At 35.5% G+C, this 20,950-nt stretch overlaps 1 protein-coding gene across 1 annotated transcript in view; it reads right to left on the reverse strand.

Moving 5' to 3' along the window:
* Positions 1 to 20,950, reverse strand: part of VWA3B (von Willebrand factor A domain containing 3B) — a 71,278-nt gene that overhangs the window by 10,828 nt on the left and 39,500 nt on the right. The window contains exons 16-22 of the mRNA XM_086615752.1: positions 19,439 to 19,617; positions 18,625 to 18,762; positions 17,223 to 17,371; positions 12,803 to 12,921; positions 9,972 to 10,022; positions 7,577 to 7,796; positions 507 to 627 (exon numbers count right to left, since the gene is read on the reverse strand). Coding sequence (XP_086471878.1) covers positions 507 to 627; positions 7,577 to 7,796; positions 9,972 to 10,022; positions 12,803 to 12,921; positions 17,223 to 17,371; positions 18,625 to 18,762; positions 19,439 to 19,617 — 977 coding nt within the window. The remainder of the gene's footprint in view (positions 1 to 506; positions 628 to 7,576; positions 7,797 to 9,971; positions 10,023 to 12,802; positions 12,922 to 17,222; positions 17,372 to 18,624; positions 18,763 to 19,438; positions 19,618 to 20,950) is intronic.

Here is a 20,950-nt window from a genome sequence, read left to right on the forward strand (position 1 = left end):
CAGTTAAAAATATGTAATTTAAAAACCCAAACAAGTAAAGGTAAGACAATAATAAACACATACATGATTTTTTTTTATGAAACAACGGAACACAATTCTACCTACTAATCATTCTGGCTCAAAACTCAAAAAAAAAAAGGCAGAAGCATTTAGTAAAGCTTTTAAACATATGCAAAAGCTCGTCTTCTCTCAAAAGCTCAACAGAAACATTCAAGGGAGACATCTAAGAGGAATAGGTTGATACTCCCAGATACTCAGTTATTTAAAACTATTTCCTTCCATATTCTTCCTATACAAACGTACCATTGCATTATCACTTTATAAAATGTATATCTTTTCATAAATGTATACATGTGCACACACAAAAGATATATTTTCATTTTTCATTAATATGCACGTATATCAAATCTCATTACAGTAGAAGTAGCTAATTATGACTGAAATTAATATTTTATCAGTATTAAAAAAACCTAAAAAATATTTAAAATGTGGAAAAAAATATATACCTGGATAATAAAATCCTGTGATGTCTGATCTTGCAATCACCTTTTGCCTTTTGTGAGTCCCTTTCGTGAGGCCTTTTTGTCTTTTTTTAGACTTTGACTTCCCAATTTCTTCTTCAAGTCTCTGAAATTTGATACAGTTATTTTTTCAACAACAACTAAGTCAGTCAGCCTTAATCTATCTTTAGAATTAATTAAAAATTTAGGCAATGTAATGTTATGACCTCTGCAGATAATTCACGGTAAACTGGAATTATTTTAAACATTCAAAATAGTTACGAACAGAGGAACGGATATTACAGGAAGCACTCATGGATAATAAGATCATGTGAGAGTTTTCATTACAAAATGCTGTTCTACATGGTCATAATAATACCTATCTTTTCAAGTGTTCAGGCAGAAATTTACCTTGATGAATTATGGCTCTGGCTGCCATTTTCCTAGAAAAAAATTTACGAAGTTGTGTAATTTGTATTCAAGGATGAGGTAAGGAAAAATCAACTGACTTTGCAGAATAAGCGAAGATGCTCTACACATTCATTTTGTCCAGATAGGTGGGTCTTCCAAATAGTCTTATTTTCATTAAAAGCACCTCACTGTACGGAATGACTGATTTAAAAAATCAGATACAGAACCAAAAAGTTTGCAAAAAAACCCTTGAATTGTCTAGAAAAAAAAAATGTTTATTTACAAATTGTAAATTAAAATTTAAAATATTCAGCAGTTTTACAACATTCCAGCTTAGGAAAGTATTAAACCACATTTTCCAGAGTTGCCACTGTCCATCATTCTGCCCTGCTAGTTTGGATTCTTCATACGCTAATTCTCCACTTTGGAGGGTAACTCCCCAGACTACAGCTCTTGTAACGTGCCACAGCCACACAGAACACAGGAGCTTACTGTTGAATTGCTCATAAATAAGTCCGGGAGACCATGCACTGGACAGTGAGAACTGAAATACCAACGGGACTGGCTGTATGTAGACTAACTCAACTCCTAGTTGAAATTAGTGGCTGCAATTAGTGGTAACTGAATTAACAATGCAAAAAGCACGATGGATCTCACACAACAACTGAGGCAGGGAGCTGTGGGAGACGCAGTATGTGAAAAATAGTCAAATACTTACGAATCACAAGTGGTTCTATGTAAAAATACACTGTTGGGCTTTCCAAGCTTCTGCGTGCTTGACTTTACAGTCATCATAATCTTTTACCTTAAAGCCTTTGATAGCTCACATTAAAATTTTACAGAGTCTCAGTGTTATTTGCCTTTAAAGTAAATCATGTTCCTGAATCACTTTTTCTTCTAGAAGAATTTCTTCCCATTCAGGGCATCTCTCTTAAAGGAAGTTTTGGGAGGACCGGGGTATTACGTGTATATGTCAGAATGTGAAAGAACACTTCGTATTCTGCTTTTCTAAGAAAATTAAAAAAACTGATGATATAAAAACATTTTCTTTCTAATAATAAAAAGTCTATAATCCCAGTATTTTTATAAGTACATTTTAATAACTCTTTAGAATAACAATGTAATTTATATTTACTACAACAAAAGCAAATAAATTCTTGGAAAAGGCCATTGTTTTCTCCATACCGCTCTCAATAATGTTTCTAAATATAAATTGTATGCATGCAAAGTTAAATAAATCATTGTTTCCTCATTGATTTTTAAAACACATATTTATTTGCCTACCTCGTAAACAATTTGCAAGTTCCTTTGAATCACAAAAACATACAGTTTGGAATCTCAAACTTTGCCACATATCTGCACCCTGTTCTGAAAAACAATCATAACTCACAGGCTTCAAAAACTTGAAGGGTGTGTATGGCTTGCTAGGGTGTGTGTGATCTGCTTCCTTGTCTGATGACATTTTTCTTCCTAAAAAGATATATTAGATTTTGATACTCTATTTTCCCTAACAGGCAATAATGTGGGAAAAGATGGGAATAACTTTGACTAAATTGTTTGTTCTCAGTTTCACTATAACTATCACAAACTCTTTTTCCAATCTCCCACCCAAAAATCACAAACAACCCTAAAAAAGAAGTCCTAAAAATAAGCCAAGCACACATACAAAAAAGCAAAGGGATATTTTAAATGGGAGATGTGTGTTTTTTCTAGTTTATTCTTTACCCCTATAGAATATAAATTATATCAACACTTCTGTTTTTCAGACACAGTCTAAACCAGAGGTTCATCACACGGCTTAACTGAATGCTTGAAGTACAACCTAACAAAGGCTGATTTGAGTCCAAAGACTTACAGCTCCACAGACACAAAAAGGTATTTGGGTAAACCATTCACTTCATTCCTCAGGCTCCAAAGGGACAGCTGCTGCTGAATATTTATTATCAACTAATTTGTAATGCTTGAGTAATTACTTGGGTAACTTCCAGCACTCCGCATTAATCCAAATACTAAAGACTGCACAGCCATTCAAACGAGGACACCGAACCCTGCAAAATTCAGGTGGCTCAGAAATACTTTCTAAATTCAAATTCGTCTCCTCTACCTTCCCTACAGCTTTTCGATGTTCAGCGCGACTGACCCAGCCACTGTCAGAGCACTCATTTCTGGGATATCGCTCTCCAGTGTTTTTATTACAAAAGAGCCCCGTCTGATTCTCAGGGATTTTCACCCTGTTTAGCTCTGCTTCTGTTGAAGGCAATGCATCAAACCACATGCGGTAAAGGAGACTTTGTTTCCCCCTGACAATACCTGCTGCATTTGAAAATCTCCTCTCGATTATTTTTTGCACTTTCCTACTGCAAGTGAGAATAGATTGCAAGACTATCCACAGATCTCCACGTATCTTGGCTCTTCGTGTATCTTTGGCTTTTCTCAATCCTGACACCTCCAGAGCCAAGCAGCCACTGCTTTTCCCAGGCTGTCAGTGGCAACAAGCCCAATCTGTGTAGACCACAGTCCATTTTTATGAAAAAGTCTAACTTTTTTTTTAGCTACATGCTCTCTGTCCAGCAGCTTACTTCGCTGATGACAAAGGAGAATTTGACCAAACGTTTCTAGGTAGTTTCAACTTCCTCGTTGTTGTTTTTACTTTACGCTATTAGGGATGTTTGTTTTCCCTTGTCTCCCTAAAGGGACACAACAACAAAGACAAGGTTTTGCCGAGCTGTTTAGGAAACATATGAATGCAGAAAAGGTATCAACAGACAGCAATTAGTGATCCTTAAACAGTGAGGAAGAATGAGGAGTCTAAGAATTAGGAAACAGAAGAAGCTGCCAAGGGAGATCCCGAATTTCCATTCTTGTAAAGAATCAGGTCTCAGCTATAAATATTTCATTAGGAATAATGAAATCAATTGTATATGAAACACATTTTTCAGAAAGAATAGACTCAATGAGCCACTAGAGGTCCCTTTCCACCCGAATAAACATGCTTTACAAAACACATTATGCTTGTCTCACATGGCGACCATTCGACAGGGTCACAAAAAAGCCTAAGCCTTGCACGTTCAAGCTCATCCTAAGGGAAACAGAGTACTTTAAAAAGTATATTCTTAATGAGAATGGATCCTTAGCAATGAAGGCACCTTTATCTCTCTGCAGAATCTGAAACCCATTCATATGCAAAACCAGAAATATTTAGCATGAGTTGAAATGTTCTCCATCACTCTCAAAGGCCAGACTGTGACACTTAGGGAAAGAAACAATTACATGAAAATGTTACAGCCTTTAACGGAATGCACCATACTGCTCTGGAAGCTATCATGCTTGGAGAATAGTAATGCCATGACCCTACTAGAGCTGAGGTGATCTAATGAGAAGTGGATAGGGGACCCTGAAAAAGTCCTATTACTAAGTGCCATCATGTTGTAAACAGCTTTATAATTCAGTGAGAAAAAAACATAATAAGAAATGATGGTTGAGTTGTTATGCCTGACAAGTTCAAAATAGAAAACAGATACAGTATTTTAAGTCAAAGCAGTTACTTATTAGGAAAAAAAAGTAAATGGTACTTTCCTCATTTTTAATATCTTTAGATGAAAGCTGAGTGTCAGCCTGAAGAGGAAGATTTTTGAAAATTCATGTTTTAATCTATACAGCAAAAGAAACTGAGTAAGCTGAGTAAAATACAGTCTACAATTAGCTCTCCAATTAGGTAACAGTCAACATTAATTGTTCTATATTTTGTCTGATAATAACTAAATGTGTTTGCTCATTCCCCAAAGCATTTACTTCCTGCATCACTAGATGTCTTCAGTCATCAACCAGGCTCTGGCATACCCTACCTTTCACAGACACGTGCAAACATAGCATCCTGAACACAACTCCCAGAGAAGGTCAGAGCACAAAGGGAGGATAACCAGACCATTAATTCAGTTGTAGGCTTAAACAGAAAGCTCCTATAGCAAGGACATCCAAAAAGGATTAGTAATTCTTTTAAGAAGTTGTGAAGGTAATTAGGAACCCTTAAAAGCTAAAAACTAAGGAGTTTCATTTTGAATTTAGTGGAAAAAAAATTAGCAGGAAATTTAAAAGTTTGCTTCGTTGAGTAGACCTCCAGGATAATTGTGATTTTTCTACCACCTCACAATGACAATTTTCATTCAGTGCCAAATCAGCTATTTCCTTGCTGTAATGTACTTCAGCTGGCAGTTTATTTTTTTTTTATACCCATTTTGTAAACAGAAATCACACTTACAAAAATCGCCAACAGCATTTTTAAAAGGCTCCCCATTTTTTCCTTCTTTTTTTCACTGTTTTTTCTGCCACATAAACAGAACTCTAATTACATCTGCATTTCTGCCTCTCACTCTTAATGCCTTTCAGTTGCAGATTAACAATTGCTGAAGATGGTGCTCTGATTAGGCTCCTAAAGCAGGTTGACTCAGGATAAGTGATTGCACAATGTTAATCACATCATGTCCGAGAGCACACATTGGTTGTTTCAAGGCAACAGCAAAATTACAGTCAACAAATGAAACATGAACACGTTTCTGCTGCTCTTGTACTGGGACATTGTATGGCAGAGGTAAATCAATAATCAAAATAGCTGTATGAGCAATGTAATATTTTCAGACTAATGTAAAATAAATCAAAATCACCTGTTTTTTGAAGACATTAAAATGTTTTCAAATGTACATTCTTAGTGGAGCAAATTCTTCAAGATTACAAAAAACTGAATGTGATCCTGCCCATAATAATTTATTTTCATACATGGCCTGTGTTATCATAATATATTCTATTCAATTTAACACAAATTTTTTTTTGAAACTTATGTCATAGTATGTAAAATGCCACAGCGCATCATGAAAACAGGTATATCTCAGTCAAGGAATGTCAAATAAAACAAAAGATTGCCTTTTTGAAGAATACTGGGCACATTTCTAGGCATGACGTGCTATGTAGAGTATATGGATACTTGGCATAATCTACAATTGTAAATTCCAATTGCACATTCCTATTCATTGCTGAGAACTCACAGTGCAGGTTTGCACTGTGCTCATTTGAGTTTCACTTAGCTTACCCCTCCAAACTGATGTATACGTATCTATCTATATATGCATATTTGTATATGTATACATGCATACTTCAGGGCAAAAAACCACTATTATGATCATCTTATTATGTTTCTTACATAATACAAAGCATAGGACTTTCCTCAGCATTCATTGCAACTAGGGCAACCACACCTTCAAGTTCAAAGTTATTTCTCCTAGTGATATAAAATGATGAAAAAAAAGAAAGAATATATTAATATATGAGCTTTCTGATGAAATATCTATTGTTTTTTTCATTAGAACTTAGAGGTCCAAGAGAAGATTTTCCTTTTTATTAGTTTCCCAGAGAGCTTATTTTAATATTATCCTAGTACAACTGCAGCTAGACAGCAGTTCTGCAGAGGCAGCAGCACTCCCAGTGAAGCACTGTTTCCTGAGTATATTAGATGAAAAAACTTGCAACCAAATAAGATAAATGGTTTGTTTTTTTCAGCAGTAAGTACCTTGAATTTTAAAGCATCAACAGTGTATACAGAAATCTTTTCATTGGGGAAAATTAAATTGCTTTTTAAAACTTAAAAGACTATTCTTTATTTGCCCGAGAATTCATGTTCATAACTTGAAGACAAAACCATTAAGCTAGAATCAATTCATTTTCAAGAATATCCTGAAAGAGTGAAAATAATAATAGAATGCAACATTGTAACCTAAGATATGTTTTTTAAGCATACATATCACCACAGAAAAAGCTAAAATGAAAAAGCATATTCTGTCTTCTAACAGGGCAGCCTAAAATAACTTACTAGTATTATTTTTATACTTCTTGTTTCATGTATTTCCATAAGTATTTCATTAAATGTCTAATAGCTTTCCAGGTAAAATCAGAGGTTCATCTGAGAGAGATGTATATCTTTATCAATCAAAAATCTCAAACTTCAGTCACAGTTTCAGATCAGCTGACTACTTTCTGATAATGTATTAATGGAATGGAGAGAGCACTTTTGCTAATCAATAGTAGATGTACACTTTAGGATGAGCTAAAGAGCCTTCCAGATGCCACTGACTGTCAACTAGGTCTCTGTTCACAACACTGTGAGATTAGCCACCAGTTCATGTATGCCTACGTTGTATGGATAGCTAAATTTCAGTGTCCGAATATGAAGCTGAATCCCATCCCTTCTTTTCATCTTTTCTCTTAGAAGAAAGATACCATGGAAGATTAGAGTGAATTACTCCAACATTACAAGGTCTTTCAGTCCTTTTTATCAGATATTAACCCAACCACAAATCTTGTATCATAATTGCCTTTCATCTATCTCTTCTTTGCCTTCTTTCATATATATCTCCACTGTTGTTGCAGAGGAGGTAAAGATACTTTGCTTAGATTTGTTTCTAAGAGGCTCCATTTCTGTCTCTCAGCTCCAGAACTTCTGCTTCGCTGGTACTTCCAAAAAGTCAGTGAAAGCTTGCTCTCTTTTTAACTACCTTCTTTCCTCTATCCATTTATATAATAACATCATGTTAAACACCTACTTTATCAGCTATTTCCACAGAACAAAATTATTCCAGAAGCACATACTGAAGAGGAATATCTGGAATATCTATTACCTTTTTATTGTTGCTTATGTGTGATTCTGAGCTTTTCTCAGTTTCCTTTTTGACAGCTTCCTGAAGATCAGAGGCTTGTTGTGCATACGTTAATGCTGCCAGTATCTCATCTTCTAATAATATTACATCTTCATAGGAAATTGGCCATCCCAAATTCTCTAAAGCCTCCAGCAAAGCTTCTTTATGCTGCATGTATTGGACTGGCCCATCCTTTTTAAATCTTAAAAAAAAATAAATAAAAAAAAATATTAATCACAAGTAGGAAAAATTTGAATTTTGTCAGTACTTTATAAATCGAATCACAAAGCTTAAAAGCAGAATAAAACATCGGATTCATCCAATCTATCTTCTGCATACCACAAGTTCTTGTGTTTTATCCAACTACCATTGTGTTTAGTTAAACAATCACATCTGTCTTAACAATATCTCATAGAAAGACGTCTACAGAGCAATTCAAGTGGCAGCGCATAGATATTTGGTGTCATTTCAGATATCCTACAATATGTGAGGCATCAATAAAGAACTTGCAGATATGATTGACAAACTATGGAAACTAAGAAATTTGGCTCTTCTAGAGCAGCAGCTATGGTAAAGTGGAAAGCATCTAGATGCCTGTTAAGTCCTGATTTGCCACATAAGTCTTGACTGAACACATAAAAAAAAAGATACAATCTCCTGCTGTTTATTCCTGTCATTCCTGTACTGTTCAATTGTCACTCAATGATCAGGAGTTTGCTTCCATCTATGGTTCAGGTTATGTCAATGTCCACTGGATTAAAGAGCCATTTTGAACCTACACACTGAAGGTACTTATACATAGAAAGGTGAATTAGACACAGTCATCTTGTTGATAAAACCAAACTAAAAACCCTCAAATCCAGCATAGGTAGAATTCTTTAAATCTCCAATTGGAAGTAACATACTTCTTTTTAGTATTCAAATCATTCCTGTGGCTCTTCTCAACAGCTTTTCCAGCGTTTAAAAAATGTGTACCCTAGACCTGGAGGAAGTATTTAAGTGTCTGTCTTACCAACACATACAACCGTAGTGACGTCCATGATATTGCCCTACTCTTTGTCACTGCACATCTCTCTTCTCTTCTAGGAACCATTTTGTATTGAAATTATACTGACAGGTATCATCGTTTACCTAGATTTTGTTCTCAGAGTCACTTATTCATCTATAATCAATGTCAAGTTAATTTATCTCCTGAGTTGGATCTCTCAACCATTTTGAACACAAACACAATATTATAACTTCTCTAGTAAATCTGAATTTCCCTAGTATTTGAGATAACCTTTTAATACATACTAGTGAATCATATTGCTCCTTAACCAATTCTTTCAGGACTCCTGTGACCAAGTTAGACTTCGTTACCCTCTCACTTCAGATTACTAATGATTTTGAAAGTACATTGTCATCCTTTTGTAATATATGAATGTGATCATTCAAATTGTAAATTTAGAAAAGAAATGGATCAAATATTTCAATCTCTATGCACCAGTATCAACAATTTTAATATACTCCTCTATCAACAGACTGTACAACTGGTAGGTGTTTTTTTTCCTTATATACATAATTGGCCACACATTACCAACAATAAAATATCTTGGATACCACCTTGTCAATTTTCTATACTCTGTAACTCATTGTCAACAGATATCTATTTCTTTTTTTTTAATAATATGCTGTTCTTTTGTTTAATAAACAGCCTTCACTTCCTCTCTGCACTAGAATGGGGTTTTAGTTCTCCTTATTGACAACAGAACTATGCATTTTTTGCTCATTAGCTTAAGTCTTCTTAAAAGCATTCTACTCTTTATTCCCAGTTTCTGCCTAGAATATTTCATGCCAATTCAGTTTTCCTTAATTGATCTTCACTTTATTCTCTGAAGTAAACAGATGCTAACTTCACTGATGTCAGTCCTGTTTACACAGTCATTAGTTTTTGAAATCAATATATAGAAACAAGCTAGTTAAAGTAGTACAAACTCCCAGTGTGATACACAGTTCCAGCACATGCTGTGAAGGCGCTTATTATATCTTTACAAACCAGCCACTGAAGTGCTCTTTACCAGATGAGAGATTTACCTTGATGCCAAAGGCAATGACGTGCTGCCCTCGCAAGGCCCTGCCACTTGACACTGATTAAGAACAGACCAGCACCATTCAAATGGAATGCAAGTCCTTTCCTTTAAAAATAATCAGCACTGCAAGAAGGAGGTCTAGAATTTAATATTACTCCATATCACATATACATTTTTGAAAGTGAGGTATAGTTATGGAATATTTGAAAATAAAACCAGTTCGTTACAGAAATAGTGATTAAAATGTATCAAATACTTATGACCAGCCTTTCAGAGGTCAGTTAGAAACCCAAAAGGTAACAGCTTACTTGTCTCTTTCCTCCTGAGATAGTGCTCTCCAAATAATTAGGTTTAGGCGCCTATTAAAGAAAGCAAAGCAATTTTTGAGGGAACGGAATTCCTTATGCATCTGATCATCTCAAAATAAACAGTTTCTTAAGATATCTGCACTGATTTGTATTCCAATAGCAATCCGTATCATCAGATTGTATCCCTCTCATTCAGCTATGAAATTATCCACTGCAAGAGAAGAAGGGAAAACAGCATCTTCCATCAAATAGCAACATGACTATTTCAGGGTCATAGAAGGACTAATGGCAATCACTGCTGCTTCCTGCTAAGATTTTCTATGGATGGTTCTTTTCAGCACCAGCAAGCTAAATCAAATAACAAAACTGATTAAATGACAGTTAAGCTAAGCACAGTTCCTTCAATTAAACAGTTTCAGAAAACTGTAGCCTGAAGACACATGGACAGCAATGCTAATTTTTTTTTTTCTCCTAAGATAACCCTTCAGTTGTGCCATTCATGTTTCTACTTCATTAAACTCTGGCTATAAAGAAAAACTACTGACAGGAAAACAGAAGGAATTATCCCAAAGCAATGCAGTTCTGAGATCTTTTAAAAGCACCACTAAACCTTCTGGTTTTACTTTTTAGACATAAATTATAAACTCTTATTATGTCATCTAGCTTACAGTTTTCTCTATTAACATCTCAAACAATCCAGCCATCACTCAATTACTTCACTTCGTACTATAGAAATAAACCTCTATCGATGATTCTAATTGCTGTAATTCTAGAAAAATTTTCAAACTTCCTTTACAAATACAAGAACAAATTCATTGTTAGGAAAAATTCAGATTGTAACCATTAGACTTCTAACAGTCTTGCCAGATTTACTGGTGCATGTACGAAAAAGGCTCATTAACACCGGATTTTGAATATCAATTTCTTGGTGATTCATTTTATCTACTTGAAACCAAACCCCAGCATTTTTAGAATGCAAATTACTTAGTTCATTCACAATCTGCAGTCTCAGCATGCTCCACTGCCTATTTCAGACTTCTAAATGTGCACACTCATAACTAACTCATTTGTAAAAGCCTCTGGCTATACAAGATCATACATATTCTGAAGCTTTCAGCATTTTTCTCCTTCAATACTGGATATTCTCTTTGTCAGAGCACAAAATCTCTGCCCTCACCACTTTCCTCCCTCTAAATCTGATGCTAAGGTCAATCCACATATGCAGAAGATATTGTCATGCTTGCTTCTGTTCTTGAAACCTGCATGCCCTGATGTATTGTCTCATCTGTAGATGTCAGAATAAATTTGTGCCCAATCACCATTCTCAAAGCTGAACTGCAGTCTTTGCAAAATTCAATTACTGGAAAAGTACTGTGGCATTTAGAGCAAAATACGTTTGTCTGGGTTGCTGTTTCACATGTAGAGGAAAAGCAATGAGAACTCTTTTTTACATTGTCAATTACAAGGATCTTCAGACAGATTTCTCTTCTATACATCTTTTTCACAGAAGTAGGGAACTCAATCCTACTGTTGTAAATACACTGACTTATTGACCTCTATGGGTGAATGTAAGTAAACCATACTTACAAACCTCAAAGTTTTAGGGAGGCTGTGAAAATGCTGTCAGTAGAAGACCATCAGAGTTTAACCAGAAAATACTTTTCTTTCCCTCAAAATTGAAGTCAATAAATGTAAAATATTCAATGGTATGGCACAGCAATGAAAAACTTGAATGTTTTTTCAGAAGTCACCATCAAAAATATACCACTTGAATCATCTATCAAAATGAGTGACAAATCCAGATTTCTAGTTCTTCTTCATCAGCCTGTTAATAACAGTATTGTCTCAGTTACAGAGCACACAAAACCAATAGATTTTTCTTCACTGACTTCCATTAATATTAGACACAGCAAGCAGCATTTGCAAACCATAATTCTTTTTTTTTTTTTTACCACAAAAAACGGATACCTTTAGATATAGGAAATAGGAATGAAAAAGAGACCTATTACATGCTTTCAAAAGAACTGGTATGATCATAGAGCTACAGAGAAAAAAAAAACAAACCTTAAAGGGCCTCAGTGGAATTCATCAAAAAACAAAGACAAAACACTTCTCATCAAGGGTTTTTTGATCATATAAAATAATAACATCTGTAAATGTTAATAGAATACAGCCTCAAAAGATATCTCATTTATTAAAACAATTCTAGTCTAAGCTCTCATAAGATTACTGAATGACATTAGTAGTCAAATAATTGCATTGCTTCAAAAAAAAAAAAATGTACAAAGTTAGATCAAGGAAAGAAATAGCTTAGAGATATAACGTCCTTGTCCTGTTTACTTCTGATGAGCTTTTACCAACATTTAGTTAATAAGCACAATGCATATCTTTCTCAAAAAAAATATGTTAAATTGTCAGGATCTTATAAGTGCTTCAGTTACACTCTTGCATCCATACTCAGGTGCTAGGCAGCTGGCAGCAAAAAGCAGGCCACTAATTTAAATGTCAGTCTATTTAGGAGCTTAATTGTAAGTTAAAAGTCTAGCTACTACTGTATATTTAGGGGGTATTCTTCCTCAGGGAAGATTGCTTTCTGGTTTATTCCCAGAAAGTAAAAAAAAATAAATTATTATCTCCTTGTCTGTTATCTGTTTTTTCATTCTACATGTTTTTCCTTAATTTCTCCTACAGGCTGATGGTGGATTAAAGGGGGTCAATGGGCGGAATTATAAGTATTGAGCAAAGCATGTGTGAGCAAATATCCACTACGTAAGACTGCATCCACTGAAATTAGACTGCAAACATGGTAAATTTCTGGTGAGTAGACTTGCCTTTCATAGGACTTGATCGCTTCTTCCAGCTTCTCTTTATAGGCATCAAGATTCACTGCCTGAGGATTAATTAGCGTGATCCGCTTCTTGTCGTTGCTAACATGGGCCAATGGCAACATCTATTACACAATAAAAGACAAAGACTGCATTTATCGTATAACTTTTCCTTGGCCAGAATAACTGAATGCCCATGAGTCCGTGTCCAAGAATCAAAACAGACAGAAGAAACACTGGAAGGCTGCAGAAAGAAAAATCTGAGCTCCCCAAAGAAATGTCAGAATTAAGACACAGTTTCCAGCCTGTTAATAAAATCTTCTGAAATGATACAATCTTTTTATGTAGAAATTGCAAATTAAGATTCCTAACTCCTAGTTAATTTTAACTAAATCAGTACTATCAAAAAAGTCACTCTAATAGTGGAAAGATAGGTCAGATAGGTGACAAGCATGTCTCGATCATGACCATATTCCAGATTGCATTGCTTTAAAACAACACTCTCTTATTAGCATCTAATTCTAGCATACAAGTGTCATTGTTACTTATTTAAGTGTATGGAATACTCTTATTCTGGAGGACCATATTTTCTAAGGAATCAAACTACTAGAGATAGAGATATTTTTCACCACCACACTGATCAGCCAAGTCAACACAGTGGATATTGCTCACTGAAACTAGTCTTAATTAACCACAATAATGCTTAGGAACCTAACTAGGTTGGTCAGAATCAGCAATTTCAATACCTTTCAAATCTCACAACACAGCATCTACATAAGTCAACTTAATTATAAAACAGAAAGTCATACACTTACAAGTAGATCTTCAAAAGGCAGAGAAAATGGTAGAAAAGGGTGACAGAAAGGAGGAAAGATTCTTTTCCATCTCTCAGTTCAAAGCCCCACCATCATTCAGCCTCTCAAATTACTCAGCAGTCTGTATAAGAAAAGCTATTTTATATAACATGGCCTGATGATTATTATAAACAGAAAAAATCCAAGAAAGAAATGGAGAAGATGGAGAATGTTACTCTCCCCAAAACTGTCTTCAATACATAGGGTTGAATGGAAAGATTCTCCAAGTGCCTGTCTGAGATCAGGATATAGATGACAAAGAGATGGATGAGGTTCAATTTAAATAAAAACTAAAACCCGTGTTGAGGGAATACGGCAAGCACTCAGAAAATAAAACCATAAAGTGACTTCTTTAATTGAGAACATTTTTCAGTGATGTTTTATTTGTGTTTGAATCATCACAGCCTAGCTGGATTCCTAATTACTGCTGTATGGCCATTTTTTCAGGAGCTGTGGTGTGACTTTATGTTTCTCTCTTTTTCTGAAGATGTCTTCCCTCTGTTTAATACATCTGTGTCACATCAGTGCCAGATCACATCAACTCCTCATGTTAAATTAATCTTAAGATCACTTACAAGCTCAAGTTAATGGGAACATGTCAGTGAAGTATTTTACCAGAGACAGATGAGGTAAATCTCTTCCCAGAACTGTGAGCCATGAAATCTGGCTACTTGTCATTTCCAGGCGGAATTTGAAAGCTCAAAGGCAAAGAACTGAGAGTATACGTCTTCTAGTTCCATACTGTTGTCTGTTATGTTACTTAAATCAAGTTTATAAAAGTTTAGCAGGGCTTCACCAGGTAGAAGCCCTCTCCTACATTCCCTTACAAATTCCCAGAGTAACTCCAAGAACAAACAGCATCATTTGCAAAATGAATATTTAATACAGTTTATAGAACTCTTTGAATAGAATATGAGGGGCAAACATAAACACATTATTACAGTATTGAAGAATAAAACCAGAATGGAATGTGTTCTTAGCAAATAATAAACTTGAAATATTATGCATGCTTTGAAAGCAATGAAAACTGCTCACGAAGTCAAATGAAATTTGACAGATTCAGCAGAAAGAAATCACAGGGAAGCTTTTTTAGTGCCAAAATGTTTTGTCATTTTTCTAAATTAAATACTTAAACTTTCCTATCAAAAGAATTCACTTGTTTCAAAATGGCTTTTATTTCAAAACCAAAATTCCAAATTTTTAAAGACAAAACCAAAGCACAACAACCCTAGAAAAATCTTTCTTACTTTAGGCCAAATAAGATGTTTTGGTTGGCTGAATCTGTACTTGATTCTTCTGAGCAAAGCATTGAGTCAAAACTCCTTGACTTGCAAAGCTGTACTTAAGATGCCACAATCTGCAACAGATACTCAGATGGTTCTATAGGGAAGGTTTGCTCCAGGACTACCACAGCATAACTTAGACAAGCCTCCAAACTATTTTTTTTTCTGGATATGAATCTGATGGGTAGTTTGATGAATTAACCTCTTTGAAAGAACTCAGGTGAAACTGACAAGTCACACAGAACTGAAAACAACAGGCCAGTCTCTTGCTAATGAATAGTTGTCATGGAAACCTTCTGCTTGATGCATCTCCAAGGTAGGAAAACTGCTTATAGTTACTCCATCATCACTGCTAACAAAGGCCGAAAATAAAAATTATATTATCCCCAGAAAAGCAAACAGGATGTCTGCATTTCACACCGAGAAAACGAAGATCTCAGAAGGAAGAATGCAAAAATGTCTGTACATTTATTATCATCCATGAAATCTTCTGAAGTACTGGAATAATCAAGATTCTTAATCAATTTGTTAATGTCTCCTATTCAAGCTCTATGTCTAGTCCCAGAACCTATTTTCTGCTTTTCCTTGATATCCTGCCATGAGGCTTGAGGGAGAATGGGTTCCATAGCTTATGAATTCCACTGGCTCCGCCTCGTGTGCAACCCCCAACTTTCTTTTTTCCTTTCTATACCTTGCTTAAGGTCCAGAAAAAAAAAATCCATGCTTCTACACATAGAACAATAATTCTGTGTGTCTCTATACAACTAATGGGAATTAGCAGGTACGAAAAAGTGGTAAAAAATGTTATATTATTTTGTGTTTATATCCCTGACTCTAAAGAAAGCTCATGGATCACTGCTTAGACTCTGTACAGCAGCTGTTCATTCTAAAACACTGAAATTAACTCAGCCCTGAACTAGATTACCATAGGCTCCCATGAACTACCATTAAAAATTACCTGTGTCACTTGCTCAACCATAGCTTTGACTATTTTCAAAGATGATTATGTCTTATAGACTACTGGTTTTGCAAATAGCAGTTCAAATGCAGCTCAGGATTGTCTGGAAAGGATTTGAAGGAGCCTTCATTTAGAAATACGGTAGAAAGAGCTCTACTTTGTAGGTGTGTTCAGAAGAAGATGGGAAAAGAAGTGACTGCTCAGAAATCGGTTGTTAAGAGTTATGTGAAAGTCACAATGTCTTTCGTTTGACATTTCACTTACAGTAGATTGTTTTGCACAGTTTTGTAATCATTGACTATTTGATTTTTTTTGAATGGCTATTTTACATCTGAAATGTTAAAATGATACAAAAAAGCCATCTTTTTATTGCATACCAAAAAAATCTCACACTGAAAAAAAAAAAATCCTTAAAGATCTTGGGTTTGACTTGCTTTTACTAAAACAGAGGATCTGGTTTTGCTTTCACAAACTGCATGCTATAGCAAAAATTCCCATTCCTAAATTTAAAAAACAAACATGAAAACTTTAAAATGTACGAATGTGTAGATCTGTTAGAAATATTTTACTTGGGCTCTATATCACATCTATTCCAAAACCCTTGCTTTCCCCTAATTACATAAACACATGCTGGTTAGCTTTTCATTTGAGTATTGTTTAAAGAAACAGGTTTTATTAGCTAAAATGAGCTGCAACATATTCATAGGACTTTCATAGAATGGATCACACAGGAAGAATTAAAGCAATTTGTCACAAAATGGATTTCCTTCAAATGGAATGGCTGTTAGAGCTTCATGTTACACAATTAATTGTGAATTTTTTGCCTCCAGAATCTCACAATTGTCCACAACTATCAGAATTAAATTTTAATTACTGAATTCCAATACTTTTCAAAAGGTCTTAGTGGACACATGTAAACCTTGTGAATGCTCAAATCCACAAACTCTGCACCTGCACAGTGTTCCAAATGACTTTATGGACCTAAAATACATACTCCAGTGAATTAATATGTACCAGTAGAGGCTATGGTGGTCAAGAAATTACTGAACACCTGATGGCTGCACACTGCCATCAACTGGTAATTGTGAAAGAAAAATACATAGTTCTACAACTTAAAGGTAAAGTCTGCAAGAAATACTATTAACTATCAGTTTTACCATCTTACTGATGCATGAATGAACATTCAGATATGTATTATACATTTAGTGCACATCAACCATGTGAAATGAGCACTAGAGAATGCAACTACATTTGTAGAAGTGAATAAAAAAAATCCTTTTGAAAACAGTACCAAGTTTTACGTTCTCTTTGAAACAGCGTAATACTTTTACCTCATCAAATACTTTAGAAACTACATGCTTGTCCAGAACTGGGATGTATTTGGTACCATGAGGGATAGCTGTAGGAGCTAAGGCATCCATGATGGTGAGTCGCCTAGCAACCAAGCCATGAGTCTTTAACCAAACAGCCGAAGGGATATCTAAAGAACTAGAAAAAAAGAGGCTGTAAGATGTAGCATAAGGTAGAAATACTTTTGAGAAGCTTGAAATGACTGAAGAAAAATATAAACTATAATTTTTGACATATGCACACACATACCTTTTAGATGTCCTTTTCACAGCTTTCTGCATTTTCAGATCTAAGATAAAATATTTGCATTTCATTATCTCACAGTTTTTGCACACACAAAAGTATACATAAATAAGCTGACATACAATAGCATAATTTTTTTCATTTGAGCCTACTAGCAGTGTCACAAAGACTACACAATAATGTCTGTTTCATTTGCTATATTACTCAATGAGAACTATGTTTCCTGTGTTTCTTGGTGCCTGATCAATAGTAACAGTGTTACTATATGCCTCATGAGCCCTAATTAATCAATGAGGAAATGTATAAAACAGGTGGGGAATAATTTATTTTAAAAAAAATGAACTTTATTTGTATTTATTTCTTACAACCCAAAAAGAAAGATCAACTAGTTTATTCCCCAATTCAAGATGTGATACCAAGTACTGTCATTAACGAGATGGCCAGGAGTGGCTAATTTAAGGTATATCTCTAGGAAAATCTGTATAAAATGTATATAAAGAACTAAAAATCAGGCACTGAAATGCAAAAATAACAAACAACTTAGAGGAGCTATCATAAAGTTCAGAGCTGCATGAATTACTGAGAGGAATTAAAACTATCTGGATGTATATCCAAGCCCCATTGGAAACACTTTTGTCTCTACATAAGCATCTGTCCCAGAGAGCAGGTTTTCTGCAAGTCTAAGCCTCTTAATGAAGTGCTACCTCCTTTTACGTTGGTATCACAGAATTAGAACCACCACTCTCACCTTCAACCTTAACGTTGAACACAAGTACAAATTACTCTATCACAACAACAATCTATTACTGTATTCTAAGATTCTCAAGCTCTATATAGTCCGTTGATAAGAAGCGACTGTGATATCCTTTCAGCAGTCATAGCTGCATCACAGCTGCCACACACTGCGGACATAACTAAGCTGTTGTAAACCGAAGAGTTTGGGCACTGGCAGGAGTCTGGCTGCAGCTGCAAGGACCTTGCTAAAATACACTCCTGCGTGTCCAGCTCTCTGCATCTCTGCTGCGTTTGATCCTTTGTACTGCAGATCTGCACAGTTTTACCTCAAATGAGGTGCACAAACACAGCAGGAGAAACGTCATCAGCTGCTCCCACCCAGAGCTTCCTGTTCTGCCAACTTGCCTTTGAAAGTGGTTGTACATTTCACGCTCTTTTTGATAGAACAACTCTTTTTTTCAGGAGATGTTCCATCCTCTGAGCTTTCTTCCCGAGATTTCACGCTGTGGCTCAGGATTCGCAGCAGGCTCGTCTTTGTTTGCTCTGCAGGTGTTGAAGGGGAAAGAAAGGAAGAGTTAACTTACTGCTCAAATACATGCCTGGGATTTTTCAGTTCTTCTTTGGTATCCAGTCCCAATTTTTAAGGGACTGCCTACACTAGACCTCAAACACAACATTACTTCAGCACTAATTTGTACTTTGTACTTTCCCAAGGATGAAGACTTCTCTCACATCAGGCAGGTAAGTTTGGGTTCAGACTGCCAGACATAGAACTGTTCAAAGGGAGACACAGTGTTACAGGTGTAGTAAGGAGAAATAGTAGTGTAAGTGGTGCTTTAACTAGTGAAACATAGATCAGCTCTTCATCCTTGCCAATGATGTACCCATTTAGAATAAAAAGAAATAAGGGTTTAATATCTCCTAGGAAAAAACTGCTTGCAGAGCTTTTAAAACATTCTGTCAAAATGGTTACTCTTTCATCATAGGGCCTATGACGAAGCATAAACGAGCAGACGGTTGTCTGTTTGGGTCAAATGAGTAAGATGGCTGAAAAGTAAAAATGAAGAAAAGTGAGTTAGAATTTCAGAAAGATGGTTATTTAAATCATCAGAGGCTTCATTTGTTTCTGCAACGAAGGATGCTTTTTGCTATTTTCAAGAGAATCTTTTCTGATTAGTGAATGAATTCTGCCAACAACCACAGTTCACATTAGTCTTACCTGCAAACAATGCTTTCTTCCTTTGGGCTGGACTGTCAGCAGTGGTTTGCTGGGTTTGCTGATGTCGTGTCAGTGCTGGCTCTTCTGAAGCACAGCACAGCCTGCTGCTAAGAGTAGTACCCAGCTCCTCAACGTGTTCGGTTACAGAAGACTCAGTATGTGTCTGCTTGTGGCTACTGCTTGTAAGTGACAAAAAGAAAAAACAAGCAAGAAATTACTTCAAACATATAACACTGGTTAAAAAAAAAAAAGCTAAGCTGAAGTCATCTGGTAATTTAAATACTCATTTCAAATGCTTCCAGCAGTGCAAAATATTTTCTCTATTATCCTAGTCTGCATTTCAAAGGGAAGTTCAAAGGAGGTTAAAATATTCTTAGTTTTTTGAGCTATTTAAAAGAAGTTTCTTAGTCTATTTAAAAGATGTTCATTACTTTTAAGGCAACACCCTCATATATTTTTTATAAGGTCAGAATGTTCTGTAATAACCACTTTGAATCTTGGGGGAAGGAATAAACCTATCATCAGCAATGAAAATAACTGACACACACATACAAATATATATGCACATATATATACACACACCCCCACATAAATCTGCATCCCAGCATTAATAAAAAATAAAACATGCAAATTCTGAAATAAACGCTTATCTCTATTTTTACACTGGACATCCTATCGGCCCTCCACACGTATGAAATTGTTCCACAGCACTTTTCACTTTTAATTTATTTTACTTTATTTTTAATACTTTTATTTTAACTTACAGTTTTTAATAGATTTCAATCTTAAAAATCTGATTTTTTTTTTTTTTTAATTTGCTTTTTTGCTTTTGTACTATTACTGCACGGATAAATAATGCACTGGGCAAGCTATTTTTTAGTAAGGCTGCGCTCCTGTAGAAATTGCAAGCAATTTCATGTTTGAAGCTAGGTCTCTGTTTGTTCCTCAAACAGAAACTCAGTGTAATCAGACATGCAGAAAACTTCTCAACAGTGGCTAAGGAGCCTGCCTTCAGTACACTGTGAAAAGACCTCTTTTTGAACAGTCATTCTTGGCACCATGAGATTTTCAACATGTTTTTCAACTGATGATGAACATGAAAATATTTTTAATGATGCAATAACTTATCTTTTGATAAAAAGTAAGGATAAATATGGCATGAACATACAGACTCATTGGGCTCATTGGCAGGGCTCATTGGCAGGGCTTTAAACTAGATTTGAAGGGGGAGGGGGGGAATATCAAGAATGATAAAGATATGGTGGAAGTACCCGTAGAACAGAAGAAGGGAATTCCAGCCGCTCCAGCCAAGAAGTCAGATTCATACCGCTGTCAGCATGGCACCAGTGCCAGCACTGAGGGTCCAGAGGCTGGGGAAGGATCGCAGGTATGTTCAAACGAACTTACACTGCCGTCCAAGAGAACCCCTGTCGCTCCAGCCAGCGAGTCGGCTTTGTCGGAGGCCCAGCTGAAGTGTATGTACACCAACGCACGCAGCATGGGAAATAAACA

This window comes from Tauraco erythrolophus, chromosome 1 (assembly GCF_009769465.1).
Source record: "Tauraco erythrolophus isolate bTauEry1 chromosome 1, bTauEry1.pri, whole genome shotgun sequence".
NCBI lineage: Eukaryota > Metazoa > Chordata > Aves > Musophagiformes > Musophagidae > Tauraco > Tauraco erythrolophus.